The sequence below is a fragment of the Cololabis saira genome, chromosome 8 (assembly GCF_033807715.1).
Source record: "Cololabis saira isolate AMF1-May2022 chromosome 8, fColSai1.1, whole genome shotgun sequence".
Taxonomy (NCBI): domain Eukaryota; kingdom Metazoa; phylum Chordata; class Actinopteri; order Beloniformes; family Belonidae; genus Cololabis; species Cololabis saira.
Genome location: NC_084594.1, coordinates 20,093,693 through 20,113,192, shown reverse-complemented (window position 1 = coordinate 20,113,192; position 19,500 = coordinate 20,093,693). Strand labels below are relative to the sequence as shown.

General features: G+C 38.3%; 1 protein-coding gene across 1 annotated transcript in view; it reads left to right on the top strand.

Annotated features, from left to right (window-relative positions):
• Positions 1-257: 257 nt before the first annotated feature.
• The window catches only part of dstyk (dual serine/threonine and tyrosine protein kinase), a 30,545-nt gene continuing 11,302 nt past the window's right edge, over positions 258-19,500 (top strand). The window contains exons 1-7 of the mRNA XM_061727064.1: positions 258-1,266; positions 4,813-5,222; positions 14,939-15,442; positions 15,618-15,813; positions 18,454-18,692; positions 18,855-18,938; positions 19,033-19,209. Coding sequence (XP_061583048.1) covers positions 1,068-1,266; positions 4,813-5,222; positions 14,939-15,442; positions 15,618-15,813; positions 18,454-18,692; positions 18,855-18,938; positions 19,033-19,209 — 1,809 coding nt within the window. The 5' untranslated portion in view covers positions 258-1,067. The remainder of the gene's footprint in view (positions 1,267-4,812; positions 5,223-14,938; positions 15,443-15,617; positions 15,814-18,453; positions 18,693-18,854; positions 18,939-19,032; positions 19,210-19,500) is intronic.

Sequence of the window (19,500 nt, the reverse complement as noted above, 5' to 3'; positions counted from 1 at the left end):
GAATTAAATATGTCATTAATTAATTAAAATACAATTCATTTTAAGAAAATATATATTTATTATATATTTATTATTTCAGCATTTAATTAATTAATTATGTATTTCATTTCTATTTTAATTAATTAATGATGTATTTATTTATTTAATTTTGGCACAAAAAATCCTCCATTCTTGAGTACTTATTTATTTATTTCTTCCATTCCTACATTTCCCAGAGTGCAGTGCGTGAGCTCAAGCCCCGCCCCTTCGTATCCCTAACTTCGCTCTGCTCGACGTTTTGTTTTGCTGCTGTGATTTGGCTGCTCGGCCTCAGCTTCGTTATGTGACTCGGTCGGGACACACCTCGCCCTGCGACACCAGCACCCGGTTCTCTTCATCACCACCGAGGGAGAAGACAGGCTGCCTCTAACGGCCGTGTCCGCTGGTTTTCCCCCGGTCTACAGCGACTCTTTCAGGGACGTTTCCCCCGGAGCCTCGTCCGGAAAACAACGACGTTTCCCCCGCGCTTTGGGCTGTTTATGCTGTTTATGCTGTTTATGCTACCCATCCATACAAACCCGGGACTGCACGGCTCCAATAACGTGCTCTGGACTGTTTATGTGAAATTAAAGAGCATGATTTTCGTGCAAAGTCGAGGTGGAGACGGCCAGGGATGTGTGGTTACCAGCACTGACGTACGTGGACCACACAGATTACCCTTAGTTTATAATACGCACCGGTTTCTTCTTGCTTTGGGGGAAATATTTGGGTTTTCCGAGGAAATACAGCTGAGAAAAGATGAAATAGGAGGCTGGTATTGTCGGTGAAACGAGCTCTTTTCTTGCACACTCCCACACACTCCTCTTCCTGGACCGACTGTGTTTACTAATCCCTCATTCAAGCCGGTGTTAGATGAGCTTCCCTTCACTTAAAGTGTCTGTAGTTTGTTTTTTAAACCCAGTCTTGCAGGTGGGTGGGGGAAGCATGACAACTTACTGAGTATTTACATTTGAAGGACGTTTTCATACTTGCTTGGCTTTCAAATCACCACCAAAGAAGATAAGCAGCAGCTAGTTTGGCCTTTGAACATGGAAGGAAATGTACAGCAACAGAAAATCACACCTTTAGCTCGGGAACTGACCAGAACATTTAACAGCTACAACAAGCACACCATTCAGCTGAAGAAAAACCTAAAGGAGACCAATGTTTTCTTCCGGGAAATAAGGCAGAACTATAGCAATGTTTGTGCATCGACCATAAACTCGGATTCAGCTTCTCTGGAGGCAGGTGAGTTTCAACACATGCAGCAACGTCCTTTATGCAGTCGAATTAATTCAGTCAAAGCTAAGGTATGGCAAGGTTACGAGTCACAGAACTTAACTAGAGTATCAATCAACACGTCCAGCAAATACTCATCACAGAGGTCTGCTATGGAGCTTATCTGTGTGGTTAAGAAAATTGGAACTTTTTCAAATGCATTCTCACTCACTGCAAAAACTCAAAATCTTACCAGGAATATTTGTCTTATTTCTAGTTAAAATGTCTAATTTTTAGTCAAAAAAGTCTCATTACACTTAAAACAAGAGTCATCACCAGAAAAATAACTTGTTATTTGACCATTTTTACCTGTTTCAAGTAAATTCTCACTTGAAAAAAGTAGTAAAATCTGCCAGTGGGGCAAGATTTATCTTCTCATTACAAGCAAAAAAATCTTGTTCCACTGGATTTTTCCACTTATTTTAAGTGAAAATCTACTTGAAACAGGTGAAAATGGTTGTTTTTGAGTCTTGTCTTAAATGTAATGAGATTTTCTTTGACTAAAAATTAGAAATTTTAACTAGAAATAAGACAAATATTCTCGTTAAGATTTTGAGTTTTTGCAGTGTATAATAACTAGTGAAATCGATCATGTTGTTCTGATTTGCATTTGTAGTTATTCTATATATATTAAGTAATAGAATAATCAATACAAATAAACACAGAGTAATTCCATAAATGTATTTAAAAAACAAACATTTACTTCCCTTGAAGCCGAGGTGTGGCGGCTGCCATACCTTGCCATACCCAATTGACGCCCCTGCCTTTATGTAATCAATGTAATGTTTCAAAAACTCTTGAAGCAGCTTAGATTGATACCCATGTACAGCCAGCTCAAACGCCTGTAACCTGAAGTGAAAAAGTATAACTAACCAGTTTCTGCTGCCAAGTTATTACTCCACCAACCTGCAGACTGAAATCCATTCATTAGAGACATAGGAGATTAAACTCCTCTGAAATGCAAGAGCGGGTTAAGTTCACCAAAATATGCTGAGATTTCTGCACTGGTTGGAGGCTTGTTTTTGTGTACAGTATTAGTTATAAGTTAAATGTACTTCAGATTACAGGTTTATTGTAGTCCTTTTTTATTGCATCTTTTCTGAGGGACATTTTCACGTGCTATGAAACATTGATTGAACACACTACAGTAATAGTGTCTGCCTTCTAAAAGCAGAGAAGTTCAAATACATTTTCCTCAGTATTGAATGAACAATGTTAAACTGGGTATTAGCTTTAAATACAGAAAACTAAAAAGCTGCGTTCCTTGAACAAAGCAAAAGTATGCTTCTGCTGATTAGATTCATTACGCAAATGTCTTGGTTACTCATTCATCTGGACAAATATGCCCATTCCATAAAGGTTTTGATATGCAGCTTTTCATAGAGGTTATGAGCAGATCTTGAGGTATCAGTCTAACTGCAGCCTTTAAGGCATCACAATAGGTCAAGTAATTAAGTCAGTACCAAAATGACAGATTTGGGTCAAAGTACACTGTGTTTATGTCAAGAATGCATAGACTGGTAGAGAAATATGTATGAAATTGATGTTATTTTGTTATATAATGGCTTCAGAATGTGACTCAGCATCCCGGGGGGATTATGTCTGATACTGCAATAATACGGATGAATTGGTTCTTTTGTGCATGTGCTCCACATCTTGGGGTTATATCTGGGAAAAAAAAAGGAATACTGTTAGATATCAAATGTTTTGCATTTTTACAGCCATTTACTGCATGTTTTGGGATTATAGCAGCCTGTCCCTGATGTGGGTGGTCAATAGGGATGGGCGGTATGGACAAAAAAATGTATCACGATAATTTCTGGCATTTATCCCAATAACGATAAAAAAATACCAATACAAAAAGTGTCATCAACGGGAATATTTCTTTCTTTCTTTCTTTCTTTCTTTCTTTCTTTCTTTCTTTCTTTCTTTCTTTCTTTCTTTCTTTCTTTCTTTCTTTCTTTCTTTCTTTCTTTCTTTCTTTCTTTCTTTCTTCTTCTTTCTTTCTTTCTTTCTTTCTTTCTTTCTTTCTTTCTTTCTTTCTTTCTTTCAGACTCATTTTCTTTCTTTCTGGCTCATTTCTTTCCTTTCTTTCTTTCTTTCTTTCAGTCTTTCTTTCAGTCTTTCTTTCAGACTCATTTCTTTCTTTCTTTCTTTCTTTCTTTCAGGCTCATTTCTTTCTTTCTTGTCTTTCTTTCTTTCTTTCTTTCTTTCTTTCTTTCTTTCTTTCTTTCTTTCTTTCTTTCTTTCTTTCTTTCTTTCTTCTTTCTTTCTTTCTTTCTTTCTTCTTTCTTTCTTTCTTTCTTTCTTTCTTTCAGGACTCATTTCTTTCTTCTTTCTTTCTTTCTTTCTTTCTTTCTTTCTTTCTTTCTGGCTCCTTTCTTTCTTTCTTTCTTTCTTTCTTTCTTTCTTTCAGGCTCATTTCTTTCTTTCTTTCTTTTTTCTTTCTTTCTTTCTTTCTTTCTTTCAGACTCATTTCTTTCTTTCTTTCTGGCTCCTTCTTTCTTTCTTTCTTTCTTTCTCTTCTTTCTTTCTTTCAGGCTCATTTCTTCTTTCTTTCAGGCTCATTTCTTTCTTTCTTTCAGACTCATTCTTTCTTTCTGGCTCTTTCTTTCTTTCTTTCTGGCTTCTTTCTTTCTTTCTTTCTTTCTTTCTTTCAGTCTTTCTTTCAGTCTTTCTTTCAGACTCATTTCTTTCTTTCTTTCTTTCTGGCTCATTTCTTTCTTTCTTTCTTTCTTTCTTTCTGGCTTCTTTCTTTCTTTCTTTCTTTCTTTCTTTCTTCTTTCTTTCTTTCTTTCTTTCTTTCTTCTTCTTCTTTCTTTCAGTCTTTCTTTCAGACTCATTTCTTTCTTTCTTTCTTTCTTTCTTTCTTTCTTTCTTTCTTTCTTTCTCTTTCTTTCTTTCTTTCTTTCAGACTCATTTCTTTCTTTCTTTCTGGCTCCTTTCTTCTTCTTTCTTTCTTTCTTTCTTTTCTTTCTTTCTTTCTTTCTTTCTTTCTTTCAGGCTCATTTCTTTCTTTCTTTCAGACTCATTTCTTTCTTTCTGGCTCATTTCTTTCTTTCTTTCTTTCTTTCTGGCTTCTTTCTTTCTTTCTTTCAGTCTTTCTTTCAGTCTTTCTTTCAGACTCATTTCTTTCTTTCTTTCTTTCTGGCTCATTTCTTTCTTTCTTTCTTTCTTTCTTTCTTTCTTTCTTTCTTTCTTTCTTTCTTTCTTTCTTTCTTTCTTTCTTTCTTTCTTTCTTTCTTTCTTTCTTTCTTTCTTTCTTTCTTTCTTTCTTTCTTTCTTTCTTTCTTTCTTTCTTTCTCTTCTTTCTTTCTTTCTTTCTTTCTTTCTTTCTTTCTCATTTCCTCAATTTATCGTTTTTACCGTGAGATGACAAATTCTTACCGTGGGGAATTTTTTGACGGTTTATCGTGAACGGTAAAATATCACCCATTCCTAGTGGTCAATACAAAGGTTTCCCATAACCAAGTTGTGTCCTTCTCAGTCCATCTTTTGCATTTTTTTATTTTACAGGCCAGCTTAGCTGCATCTCTTTTCCAAGCCATGAGGAAGAGTTTCTGCGCAATACGGTGGGTGCTGCCCCGTACATCCTCATCCTTGGCCAGGGCTGTGCTGCCCGTTACCAGCTGCTCAACTGCCTTCTGGGGGAGAGGCTGCTGCCACTGGGCCCAGAGACTGGAGAGGCTTGTGAAGGAGTCCATGGCAATGTCTGTAAGAGGCGGAAGCTGTGTTTTACCCACGGACGACAGACACGCCTCAGCTTGGCACTTCCTGGTCAGTATGAGCTTGTGCATCAGTTGGCGGCGAACCGTGGCCGCTGGGATACGGTTCCCAGGGAGGATCTTGAGATTCACGAGGAGTGCGAGGACCCAGCCCACAGGCTAGCAGAGCTGGAAATCACCCTGCATCACCCACTGCTTCAGGTAGGCTACGACAATTTTATTACATTTACACTATAGGTCTTGGTGATCAGTTTGGCTTTGTCAAAAAGGCCAAAAGTTTTGGGTGATTTTCTTGCATCATCTTTTAAAAGCAAACCATTTGGATATCTGGCTCTAGTGGCCCTTTATTCAAGTTGCAGACAGGAAGGGAGTAGAGAGAGAATGAGGATGACATGCAGCATAGGTGCGCAGGCCGGGATTCAAACCTGCGACTGCTGGTGGACTGTAGCCTCAGTATATGAGCCGCTTGCTTAACCCACTGCGCCACCGAGCGGCCCTGCACTGGTTAACTGTTGGGGAAACAGCCCTGGCAGGTAGATGAGCTTGGCTACTGATCTGGAAAAAGTTGGAGTATGCAAAAAAAAAAAAAAAAAAAGCACACTTTTTGTTTTTCAACAAATGCAGCAGAAATAGAGGATGTATTACAGGGGCTTGTTTCCATTAAGGCATTGACATGTCTCAGTTTTGTGTATTTATACTTCTGTGTTGTCAGTTAGTCAAGTAAAAGTTAGGCCCCGTTTACACGGAGCAAAAACGGAGGCGTTTTCATGCGTTTTGGCCGTTCTTTTACACGAAAACGGAGCTCAAAGTCACCAAAAACGATCATTTCTGAAAACTCCGGCCAAAGTGGAGATTTTCAAAAACTCAGTTTTCACGTTTGCGTCTAAACAGAGGAAAACGGAGATTTAGGCTTCAGAACGTCACATTATGCAACAGAAACGTCACCAGCGTCATGTGTGCGACCTGTGTTTACAATTAGTTTGGCCACCGTCAATATTTTCTTGTATTTTACCTGTTTTATATTCTAAAGTCACACTTAAAAGTAACTCCACTTCTCTGTCACTCCAAACGAAAGACTCTCGTTCCGTCTTGGAAGTAAAGCCTGAATTATGGTCCCGCGTTAAATCGACGCAGAGCCTATGGCGTAGGGTACGCGGCGATGCGCGCCGTACGGTGTGCGTCGTCGCGTACCCTACGCCGTAGCTCTGCGTTGGTGTAACGCGGGACCATAAATCAGCCTTAACTGGAAGTTACACGTGTCATTTGTTGATGTTTTTTCCAGGATTCTGATTGGCTGGCATGACGTTAACAGCGTATTTATGCGGATTCGTGTAAACAAAGAGATTTTTAAAACGATCTCGTGTAAACGATGGGATTTTTCAAAACGTAGAGGGGGAAATATCCGTTTTTGTAAATACCCGTCTATGTATAAACGGGGCCTCAATCTCTACAGTAGAAACTCCAAGTTCATCTCAGTATTCTTGAAGTTGTGGAAGACACAACAGGACATGTTATCAGAGATGTGTTTTTCTGAAGCATTCTTGGAGGTCGGCAAAAGATTAGGTGTATTTTAATGCAGACAAGAAAAACACACGGCTGTAAGTCTGTGTGTATGTAACTCACAAGGACCTCTGTGTCTTTTTGCTGCATACATGTCCTCTAGTCATATCCCATCAGGGCCACATACGAGGAAAACCTTGGAGAGCCAGCCGTGTACATCTGGCCTTGTTCTACTATCTTGACATCACACACCCAAAAGGCTTTAAATGTTTTTCCCATGAACTTTGAGACTCGTATTCATAGTTTCTAAACCATTACAATAATGCTGTGGGATATCACAGTTTGTTGTTGTTCGTTGTACATAAGTTATAATGACAATAAAGATCTATCTATCTATCTATCTATCTATCTATCTATCTATCTATCTATCTATCTATCTATCTATCTATCTATCTATCTATCTATCTATCTATCTATCTATCTATCTATCTATCTATCTATCTATCTATCTATCTATCTATCTATCTATCTATCTATCTATCTTGTTGTTATTGTTTGTGTAGAATCGATTGCAGGTAAAGCAATGGAAAGACTTGATTAGATTAAAACGACTGGTATTGTTATGTGGCAGACAGCCCTTACACTCGCTCTGAAGATGCTTTTTAAATTAGATAGGAGCAAAACAGCTGGCACTGCAGGTCCTAAGTAAACATTTAAGGGGGACCATGTGAATTGACTTCAGTGTGACATTTCATATTTCTTCTTTTTTTTTTTTTTTTTTTTGGGCTCTAGTGGCCCTTTATTGAAGTTGCAGACAGGAAGGGGGTAGAGGGAGAGAATGGGGATGACATGAGGCAAAAGTGCGCAGGCCGGGATTTCGAACTTGCGAACACTGCAGGAGGACTGTAGCCTCAATATATGAGCCGCTTGCTTAACCCACTGCGCCACCGAGCTGCCCACAGTTGTATATTTCTTACAATCTGACTACACCCCTGAAGAAGTTACTGTATGTTGATAAACTTGAGAAACCGTCAATCGCCCCCTCTACTTCCAAACAAGAACAGAGTGGAGCAAAAACTTGGCACTTGTGGCAATTGAGCTTTTGACATCAAAATAAATAGCTATTCTAGCTCTCTAAATGTAATTTCACTTGAGTCAATGGTTTAGGGTCCCTACAGACAAATCAACTATGGACAGGCCCACTGTACAGATAATGCCTACCGGTAATCTGATATCTCCTTTTTAGTTGCCACCACTTTGTTATAAGTTCTTACTTATAACAAAGTGGCTACTAAAAGATGCACAAACTGCCATCAATAGATGCAAAATGACCCATAGAACTGGATCAGTAATTGGGTCTTTGTGACAAAATAGAAAGATTCTTATCATAATTGTGTCATATTTTGATAATATTTCTGTGTGAGTCTTATTGAGCCTTCTGTAAAGCTCTTGTATTAGACTGAGCTTTTGTATGAGGCTCTGTTGCATTATTCCTTGTTCACACTTGTCTGTTTTGTCATGAGTATGTAAGTTCTGATCCAATTCTGTGGACGGAGAGCCATGAGCACACCCCCTTTTGACAGTAGTTTGTGAAACATTCGGTGCTTGACTTGTACGGACTTATAGCAAGATGGAGGTGACCCCAAGATGTCAGATAAGACACTGTCTGCACAAGGATCTTTTGTATATACTTTCTGTACACTTCTAAGTAAAAATACTTTGGTTTGTCTGTAGAAACCCTGTCCACACTTTCACTAAAGGGGAACAACATTTTTGAGTCTTGTCGGAGGCGTAATAAAAGCAATTTATTATGCTGTATGTCTGTTGCCCCTCGGGCTCCCATTTTGCTACCAGCTCATATTCTGTTCCTTACTCACAACTGCTTCCATTCATTTTGGCCCCTAAAGCAAATTCACATTACTTATCACCCAATAAAAGACCTCGCTTGAACTCTGAAGCGTTCTCTTAAGGTGTATTGAATAATATTATTTTAGTGCTTTCTGTTGATCAGGTTGTAGATTCAGTCTTTATAAATGGACTGAACTGAAGACAAATGCAATACAAGTGCGTTTGTCCCTGGATAGTTTGTGTCGTGCTGTCTGGCTTTACACGTGTCTCCCATTTAAAGTTTGTGGTTAAGATGGGAAACTTGTTTTCCCTGCGAATGTTGGGACACACAGAAAGTACTATAAGAAATATATGACATTACTTTGTAATATCTTTATCTAAAAACTGCATGAACCTTTAAAATAACTATTTTTTCCTTGTCTTGTCATCAGAAAGACGATTACTTGAGGCCAGCTCATGTTGTTCCCACCCTACATTGTTGGGATGGTGAGACCTTTGTGTTAGCTCTACGCTGCACACAGATTTTCTTCGTTTTGCCACCTTTTGGTCTCACTCTCTGAATTAAATGTTTTTTTTCTTTTTTTAAACACATTTTGTTGTTTTTTCAAACATAAGCAATACAAAACATGCTACCCCTACCACCCGACCCATCCCACAGCACATGTAACGCACATGTGCATGGGGGGGGGGGTATGCAGGTATGAAATCTAAGAAGGGCGTCCAGCCTTTTAAAAACGATTCCTCTTTACTAGGGGTGTAACAATATATCGTGCCACGAAATTTTGCGATACAAAAACGTCACGATACGTGTCGTGGAGGTGACAAACTGTATCGCGATATTGGGTTATTAATATTAATCTATTGTGTTGATTAGAAACGCGCATCCGGCCGCGACCGCGCGGACCAAAATCTTCCTCCGCTGAGAAGAAACCAGTCCCGTTTTGCGGTCCTGTTTTGAGCCCTGAACCTTTACTTATTTAAGTCTGGTGTAGAGTTAAGCCTTACCTTATTAAATTAAACCTTTTTGGGGTCGTGAGTAGGATAAACACGGGGACAACTTCTGCGTGAGTTTGCGTGTACTTCAATATCCGCTCAACAGCGTAGGATTTCAGAACATCAACACAACACCTAGTGCTGTATCACTCCGCCCAATCTAAAACATACTAACAACTGATATACTGACTAGTGTAATTATAGTCCCTGATTTACAGAATATAAAGAATATATTTATAAAATAATCAACCCTGAATTACCAAAATAACCTTCTTAACAAAAATAAATCTCCTCTTACACTTATAAGGTGAGCATGAATCAATCTTTTTTATGATGTAAAATTGTATGTATTTATTTACTTTATTTATTTAATTTTAGTTGTTAAATTAATGGAAAAGAAAAAACTCAAATCATACATGAGAGAAACTATTCAGTTTGTGTCTAAATATTTGTACTTGTATGAAACTGAAGATGCATAATGCAAACCTGACATTTACTTTTAGTTCAGTTTGTGGAAAATGGTTGGCCTGGCTTTCTCTTTAAAACTTAAACACTTATAAAGCATTACAAACTGAAACAATAGGGCAAACACACAGCATTGTTTTATATTTTGTGTCTTTCAAATAAAATACAATTTTTTTCCAGTCATATGTTCCTCATTCAAGGTTGTTAATAAAATACTGCTATAATATCGTATCGTATCGTTATCGTGACCTCAATATCGTGTATCGTACCGTATCGTGAGATTAGTGTATCGTTACACCCCTACTCTTTACCCTTCACAACAGCTTCCAACTTTTCATGAGGGAGGGAGTTAAAGATCTCTGTGAATTAAATAGTGTTAACTGTTAATTTAGAAATGATTGTACAGGCTTTTTGTTTATATCTACGCAAACGTAGATCGAGAGTATTAATCGGGGTTGCCATAATCGGTTGTTAGTCAGATTCCAGATTTAAACTGTTGGTTTCTATAACACGAAAAGGTTTTGACTTGCCAAATACAAGAAAATTTATATTAAAGCTAAAATTTTATCTACGGTTTATTTGTTTTTGATTTGAAACATTTTGCGAAACTTTCTTTGATTCCAGATTAAAACATGAAAGACTATGTTTCTGTCAAATATCAGTGTTAACTTGATGTTAGAGAGGTTTTAGGGTTTTGTTAAGTTTTAAATGACACATTATATTTAAATAAAATTTATAAATGGCATTTTGTCCAGAATGTTTTGACTTTCTTTAATTGTTCAATTGAAATATTAGCAAGTGGGTTGTGGAAATTGTGGAAACAGCCACAATAGTTTTCTGTACAACTGTTTTATTACCAAAAAAAAAAGGGATTTTAAGCAGTTTAGACTTCTTAGAGAAAAAACATTTTGTTAACATTCATTCACTTGAATTACTGCCAGTCATGTAAAATTCAACTTAAACCATGCTGAACTTGACATCATAATGTCACGTGATTACATAATTGATTAAGTCTCTGCATACTTATTTTTGTGCGGTGTTTCTTTCTACCATCATTGTCTCTCATTTAAACAGGCCTTTGCTCACGTGGCTCAGCTCACAAATGGATTACTGAGTGGAGCTGATTATTTCCTTGGTTCCCTTTTCTTTCTTTTTTTTAACTCCATCTTTGCTGCTGTTTAGGAATGTACTTTTTAAAAGTTTCTTTTTTTCCTGCCTCAGTTTTAAGTGCTTATTAAAAGAAATTCATAGGTTTCAATGCAAGTCATGTGGGGGAAAAAAGAGAAATGTTGGATACAATGTCACAGTCATGCAACAACTTCATCCAGTGTGACCTGAACATCACAATATCCCGTGGGCGAAAAAAATTATTTAGTACGGTATGAAAATTGCAGTCATTCCTCTCATGTGTGACACATGGAAATTGGCCTCTAATCATTTAGACGGAGGCCCTTCAGTGAGCATCACACAGCCCCAGAAACTGGGCCTTGCTCTGCCTCAGTGCAGCCCACCCGTCCAGTCCCCTTACGTAATGCTACTGGTCTGGTGTGATTCACATGACTGGATCATGTAAAAAAAGATCCCAAACCCTCTGCTGTAATACCGTTGCCATGGTTACAACTAAATTCTGGGACAGTGGCTGTTCATGAGACTATAAAAACTAGTTTAGAGGGGGGTTTTTTAGTTGTTTTTTTTTTTTCCCGGCATAAGACAAGATTTTGTTTGCAGTTCTGATACAAGCAGACCAATTCATGAAAGTTTTTTTTTTTTTATCCAATATTTTTGATTAAAAATCAATTTTCAACAAGTTTTATGTAAGTATTAACATCCCATGAAATTTTGAGTTGAAAGCACATTTTAAGATTACTGAAACTGTGAGGACAGCAGGTTGTTATTACTATATTTTTTTACACTTTTTTTTTTAAAACACTTAAACAAAATTGACAGCGGCTTGGAAAGAAAACTGTTAGGGAAGCAATGATGAGTTTCCACTAATGTTCCATTTTCTTGTGGGATTTGTAATACTTTATCTGGATCTAAATGTTTGTCACACTTGAGGGGATTTTAGAAGCTTCATTAGCTACGTTATTATTGGGTACAATTCATACTTTATCACAGTCACAACAGAAGAGCCAGTGTGATATTGATTTGTATGTTTTTGCTTGATTAACTGTACTTGATGAAAATGAAATCTTCTCTCATTAACATGGGATTGTCACAAGCTTAAACGGCACGCTGCCGGGCTTTATGTTCTTGCTGAATGAATAAGACGGGGATAAGACAGTAAGGGGGATAGACGAAGCCTCAGCATCTCCGTTTGCTGTGGTATTCACACAGTCCTGCTATAATCACAGCACTGTGCTTTTGAGGCCCCCTGCAAATGAGAACCAACTACTAATTAGCTTTTCTTCATCCTGGACTTTGGCCACAGTATAACCGTGAAGACATAACTGTGCTAACCTTCCACTATGAGATGTTTTAAGCCTCTCGCCCTGTTTTGACTGCCCACAAAGATGACCCACGGTTCAAAAGGACAAATCACTTGCTGACAAAGTGCTGCGATTTTAACAGTTACCCATTAAATTGCTTTTAATTGAAGAGAGTTCTAATTTTAAACATTGTCATTTGTCTTGAGTGTGTTGCTGTTGCAGGAATATTGATGGTCTTTCAGGAGTTTAAAAAATAAACGCACATCACTAAGTCAAAATCACCCCAGAAACATTATCATGTAGAGTTTGTTATTGAAAACAGGCTCCGTGAAAGCAATTCAAACACTGTACTGATTTTGACTGGTCGTGAACAAATGCTTGCAGGCTATCTTTGTTCCACAGACTACTCAGGCGGCTTTGCCTCTTGTTTCTTGGAGACAGGACTGACTGTCCCCTTTGTTTGGGTGTTGGTCATTTCTGCCTCGGTTCTCTGGCTGTCTTTTCCTTATCACGGTCTCCCTCTGTAACTGTCTCGGAGTCTATTTTTGTTAATGTTGTTGTTTATCAAGGGGTGCCATTTCCTGCCCCATCAGAGACATTCCCAAGACCTTCATAAATATTTATGTGCCATGATGTGTTCAGAAATGGAGGGAGCATGTGAGTTTTGTGGGCATGTTGTCTTGTATTTTTTCTTTTTTGCTGTAAACTAGAATCCAAACAACTGTATTTGACAGAAGTTATAGTTGCCTATTGAGACGGGCAGATTTTTAATTCAAGTCAGAAAGCTGAAAGGTCGGTTTGTCTAAATGAAGTAAAACGTTCTGGACGTGTACACAAGCACAAAACTTGTTCTCTGTTTTTGGTAGAAATGATTAAATTGTCTACAGTGAGGTCAGCGGATTATTCAGAGTGCTCCGGGGTCTCTGCTGCAGAGCAGAATCTGTAGCTCAGTGCGGTAATAAGGTTTAGCTTTGGGTTTAAGGTCATGAATGGTGGTCGACTTATGCTGCTAACATAACCTCTTGGAGAAAATGGTAAGTTTTAAAGGTCAACATGTTTAAAGGCAGTGGATTTCAAGCAATCAATGTTCTTGGAAAAAAGGAAAGGGGGGGTGACTAGTATGTATATTGAACCCTTTCGATTTTCCGTGCCCACCATGTGAGAGCGACATTGTATAGACTACCCGCTTATACTTGCAGACCTTCTTCTTTTTTTTTTTTTTTTTTTTTTTAAACAAACAAACACGACAACAAAACGGATGTAAGGTGCTTTTGATAGATGAAAATGTGTGTCTTCCTACTGACGCACCAAAGTATAAGTATATTCCCATTGTTTTAACCCCACTCCATTGGTTGAATGTAAATGTTAGGATTCATTTAAAAATTATTTTATTTGCCTATAAAGCCCTAAATGGTCCATCCCATCCCATGCCCTACCTCTTTGAGCTGCCATGCACTTATGTTGCTGATCAGATCTTGCTAAGTGTCCAAAACTAGACTGGCCCTTCGCTGTTGTGGCTCAACAAACTGCTCTGCTTTTGCACGTTACAAGCCTCTTCTCTGGATGTTAAATCTCCTCTAAAAACCCTTCTGCTTGGCCTTTAAAACACCCCTGTTTTATGTGCCTGGAGGATGACTTCCCAAGTTTCTTCTCTACTTGTAATACTGGACTTGCATTAATAATACGATTTAAGCTGCTGGGGTGTTTTCTGCATTTTGCATCAATTAGATATTCACCCTTTTGAAAAAGAATGGCAGGATTGAAAGGAAAAAATGTTGCTTTTATATTTAAATGACTCACACAACTGTAATTTTCCCTTGTGGAGAACATTGATATAACCCCAACCCTCCCCCTCAGCTTTTGAATGTATTAATGACAATATAAATGTTCTGCTTCGACTCAGCAGTTTCTGATTTTGGATTGTGCTGAATTATAGAGTTGATAAAATATGGAGTTGTTGACTTTTTTTTTTTCTTTTTTTCTTAATCGTATCTTTTGAGCTCATTTAATTTAATTTAAATAGGTTTTCTTTTATTTTATATATATATATATATATATATATATATATATATATATATATATATATATATATATATATATATATATATATATATATATATATATATATATATATATATATATATATATATATATATATATATATATGATTTTTCTGATTGGTCAGTCAGTGACCAATCAGAAGGCTCACAAAGGGTCAATTAGTAGATATACATATTATGGGGGGGAAAGAAATAAGAGAAAATACATAAAAAGTATTTAGTTAATCACTGATTGTGCAAGTTATGCTTCTTAGAAAGTTGAGAGAGGTCTGTAATCTCTATGATCTCTACCATCATAGGTACACTTTAACTATGAGAGACAAAATTGGGAGAAAAAAAAATATATATATTTACACCTGCAGTGTGTTGTGACAAGCAAGCTCTATCAGACCCCTGTAACATGCAGTGGATTAATTAATTTAATTTAAATTGGTTTTCTTTTATTATATATATATATATATATATATATATATATATATATTTTTTTTTTTTTTAATGTATTTTATTATATTGTATGTTTTTCTGTATAGCACTTTGGTCCACCAAAAGTGTGATATAAATAAAGTTGGACTGGATTGGATGTGCTTAAAATGGTTTACACATATTTTTGCTTCGTCAACAGGAAGCAAAAGTCATGGTGGTCCCCTGTCCAAGTGTCCAGCCCATTGAGGAGGTCCTTGAAGACTGTACTCGCAACGTGATTCCTGTCATACTCTATGCCATCACCAAGGACTCCTTGAGCCAGGGGCAGGTGGACGAGCTCCAGAAGGTCAAAGAGATGCTCTCCTTTCCCATATGTTTTATTCGCATCCCTGACACCCCTGGAGCCTCCCCAGACCCCGGCCGGCGGGGGGAAAGGGAGAAGGACAGGGAGAAAAGTGCACTCCACAAGCAGCTACTCTCACTTGGTTTCCTGAGTAGTCAGACTGGAAACTGTTCCTGTGGTGCCCCTACGCAGACGCCCACCCCCGGTGCCAAGCCCCAGAGCGTGTTGGGGGAATGCTTTGACAGATTGCATCGGTTATTGGTGCCATTTACACGCCAAGTGTTGCAAAACCAACAAGTGGAAGCTGCCAACTTGCTTAATGGACTTCATTGCAGATGCCTAGATCTTTTCATCAACCAGGTCAGAAGATGGTGTGTTGTAGCGCTGGTTATTTATATAGATGGTTTTGCTGTCTCAAAGAAGTCAAGTGACATTTGCTACTATCACTGTGTTAATTGGTTGGTTACAGTTTGGTTTGACCCCAGTGACCGATGCACTAACAGACCTTTGTCTTCTTCGATTCACCTTCCCGTAGGCCTTTGACATGCAGAGGGACTTGCAGATTACTCCCCGCCGGCTGGAGTACACCCGTGAGAAAGAGGGTGAACTCTTCAATTCCCTTATGGCCATTGCTAACCGTAAACAAGAAGAGATGAAGGAGATGATTGTTGAGACCCTTGGCAGCATGAAAGACCAGTTACTGGAGGATGCAGCCAACCTGGAGTTTACAGGTTGGTGAACAAACGTGCTGAAAAAGCGTTTCATTCCTCCAGTTTTTTAAGATTCTCTTTCATGTTTGAGTTATGAAATGAATGAAACTTCCTTAGAGTGGTGATGTAACCAGACAGTTGTTGTGTCTTTCACACACCTCCAAAAGTTAGTGTGATATAGGAATGGGCAATATTTTACCGTTCACGACAAACCGTCAAAAAAATTCCCCACGGTAAGAATTTGTCATTTCGCGGTAAAAACGATAAATTCCCATTGATGACGTTTTTGTGTAAAGTCGGATTTATGGTTCTGCGTTAAATCGACGCACAACAGGAAGGGAAGAAAGAAAGAAAGAAAGAAAGAAAGAAAGAAAGAAAGAAAGAAAGAAAGAAAGAAAGAAAGAAAGAAAGAAAGAAAGAAAGAAAGAAAGAAAGAAAGAAAGAAAGAAAGAAAGAAAGAAAGAAAGAAAGAAAGAAAGAAAGAAAGAAAGAAAGAAAGATTTTATCAATTCAATTTAATTGGTGTAGTTTAGTAGTATTTAGTATTCTTTTAGAGCAGTGTTTTGGGGGCTCCAAAGACTGAATGTGGTGATAGATTTATAGTTACAAAGGTGGAGTTGAATAATTGTTTTTTTTTATCGTTATCTGGATAAATGCCAGAAATTATCGTGATACATTTTTTAGTCCATACCGCCCATCCCTAGTGTGATATGGCAATTTTCCACTAGTACCTGCTCGGCTCTACTCATCTGAGAGTGATAGAAAATGAGAGTGAGAGAAGCTTCAAGCGGCGCCGCTTTTGAATTTTTTTTAGTTTGTCTCGGCGCTGTGTCAGCTGGGAGCCGCGAGCAGCTATGAAGTGACAGAGCTCCTGGTAGATCTTGTCGTTCCTTATCGCCCGTCTACATCCCTTCTTAATTCTCTCCTCGGCCACCAGGTTTATGAACATCTGCACCTCAGAGTTGGATCATGAAACAGACTTTTGCGCTGCCGTTGCCTGTCGAATAAAATGAACAAGAACAGCATTAATTTCTTTCTCTGATTTTTGCCTCCTGAATCAGACGTCTGACTCCCAACCCCCCCGACCAATCAGTGGCGTGTAGTGTGATGACGTCAGATACAGCCTGACTCAGAACCTCGGCAGAGTAGTGACAGAAAAAGTATCTACTAGGCACAGTGAGACTCTAGTGGGAAAGTGCCAAATTGAGTGGAAACGAGCTGGGCTGAGTAGGCACTAGTGTTAAAGGGCCAAAAATGTTTGTTTGGCAAAGATGGCACACAATTTGTTTTGTCCTCAAGTCAGAAGACATAAAAGCAAAGACTTTTCACTCAATTATGTCCCAAGAACAGGAACTCACAAACTGCAGCCTGTTCATGGTATTTATATTCAATCTGTTCTTTATTATGTTATTTTGATGATATTTCCTTTTTATCTCAGTGGAAAGTGAAGTGGGCAGCTGGGTTGTCTTTGCAGGCCAAACGTTTTCTTTTTTGCATCCTGAGTTATTTAAAGCCACTTTATGCACCAGATTCTTATTTCCATCTGAGAGGCACGTGGTTGTTATCGTCAACCCTCCAGAGGATCTTTAATTGGCAGGTTATCTGGGTAACTGTGTTAACCTAAATCCAATTAATTCATTAAGCAGTCTTTCATTTTAGTAAACCAATCAAATGCAATCGTTCACACTCAATGTACAGTCACCAATACTCCTCTGCCATACTGCCACTAGATCACAGAGGATCTTAAACCTTTTTTCAATAAATAAGCAGTCAAATGTGGGAATTTTCTTCCATTAGTTTCTGCATTTCCGTTTCTTCTGAGTAGTCTTGAGCTCTTCCATTCCTGGGACGAGTGAGGAAGGAAGACATAAGCCAGCAATAGAGATAGTCGCAGAGATAAATGCTTGTGTGTATCTCAGAAAAGGTCTGTATGGAGCAACATGTTGCTCTTACCAAAGACACCGCTGCAACTTCTCTCTGTGTGTGTGTCTGCTGTAACACTGAGCAACCCTAATGTATGTGATGTATGAAAGTGGAACAGGGGCAGCTCAACATAGATATCTTTATTTTATTTTACACTTTTAATTTCCTGGTACTAACATTAAAAAAATTCAATAGTTGCCATTATATAATTCGTCTAGCCAGTAAATCTCCTCCAAACCAGGATGAATGATGTAAAGGTGGTTTAAAACACCCCTGTTTTATGTGCCTGGAGGATGACTTCCCAAGTTTCTTCTCTACTTGTAATACTGGACTTGCATTAATAATAAGATTTAAGCTGCTGGGGTGTTTTCTGCATTTTGCATCAATTAGATATTCACCCTTTTGAAAAAGAATGGCAGGATTGAAAGGAAAAAATGTGGCTCTTATATTTAAATGACTCACACAACTGTAATTTTCCCTTGTGGAGAACATTGATATAACCCCAACCCTCCCCCTCAGCTTTTGAATGTATTAATGACAATATAAATGTTCTGCTTCGACTCAGCAGTTTCTGATTTTGGATTGTGCTGAATTATAGAGTTGATAAAATATAAACAGGGGTATGTCATCTCACTGTGTTCATCATCGAATGAATAGATCATAACATCAATTGGTTAATATAGTGCTAATTGATTACACGTGCTGCGTATTATTTTGACAAACTTCTGTTATCTGCAGATATCATTGTAACAACGAATGGAGAGGCTGTTACGTCAAAAGAGATAAAGTCCTGCATCCACTTGATCCAGGAGCTGATAGTGGTGCGTTTGAATCAGGCGGTGGCGAATAAACTCATCAGCTCTGTGGACTATCTGAGGGAGAGCTTTGTGGGAACGCTGGAACGCTGTCTCAACAGTCTGGAGAAGTCCACCTCGGATTCCTCTGTTCACAATGTTACGTCGAACCATCTAAAACAGGTGAGCAACAGCTTGTAGAATGGAATAACTTATTTGGAGTAAAGTCGAGAGGTTCTTTAAATACCGGTATTAACACCATTTATTAATCAGTATAGCCAAGGTTTAAAATTTGATACATATCATAAAGGTGTGGTTTTCAGTTTATTTACCTCCTTTTCTTAGCTTTTGAATGCCGCCTATCATGTGGAGGTGACCTTTCATTCAGGATCTTCTGTCACAAGATTTGTTTGGGAGCAAATCAAGCAGGTCAGTATCTCATCCTCCCTTGAAAACATTTAATGACTTCTGAGCTGGTTCCTAAAACACTTGAATGTGTCCTTTTATTCTGTCTCTCTGATAGATAATCCACAGGATAACATTCGTCAACCCTCCCGCTATCACTCCGGAGTGGAAACGGAAAGTCGCTCAGGATGCCATCGAGAGTCTCAGCGCTGCCAAACTGGCTCGGAGCATCTGCTCCCAGTTCAGAACCCGGCTGAACAGCTCCCACGAGGCCTTTGCAGCATCTCTGCGTCAGGTTGGATTCTTCTCTTCTTTGATTCACTTTTATGAGATTGTAGATAAAAGCTCTTCCCATCCTGCATCCACAAGCCTCAAAGATCAGAAAAGTGCAAAATTATTACACCTTTGCTGGATTATTTAAAGTCTGTGGTAGGATGAATGCATGAAATACTCCGGTTAAACATACTTTGGCAATGCCATCGAGAACCGTCGCTAAATCAGTGCCCAATCCAGACAGAGGAGTATGTAGGATAAACGATACTGCTGTCAGTCTGTATTTAACATTAGTCACTTATGTTTAACTTGC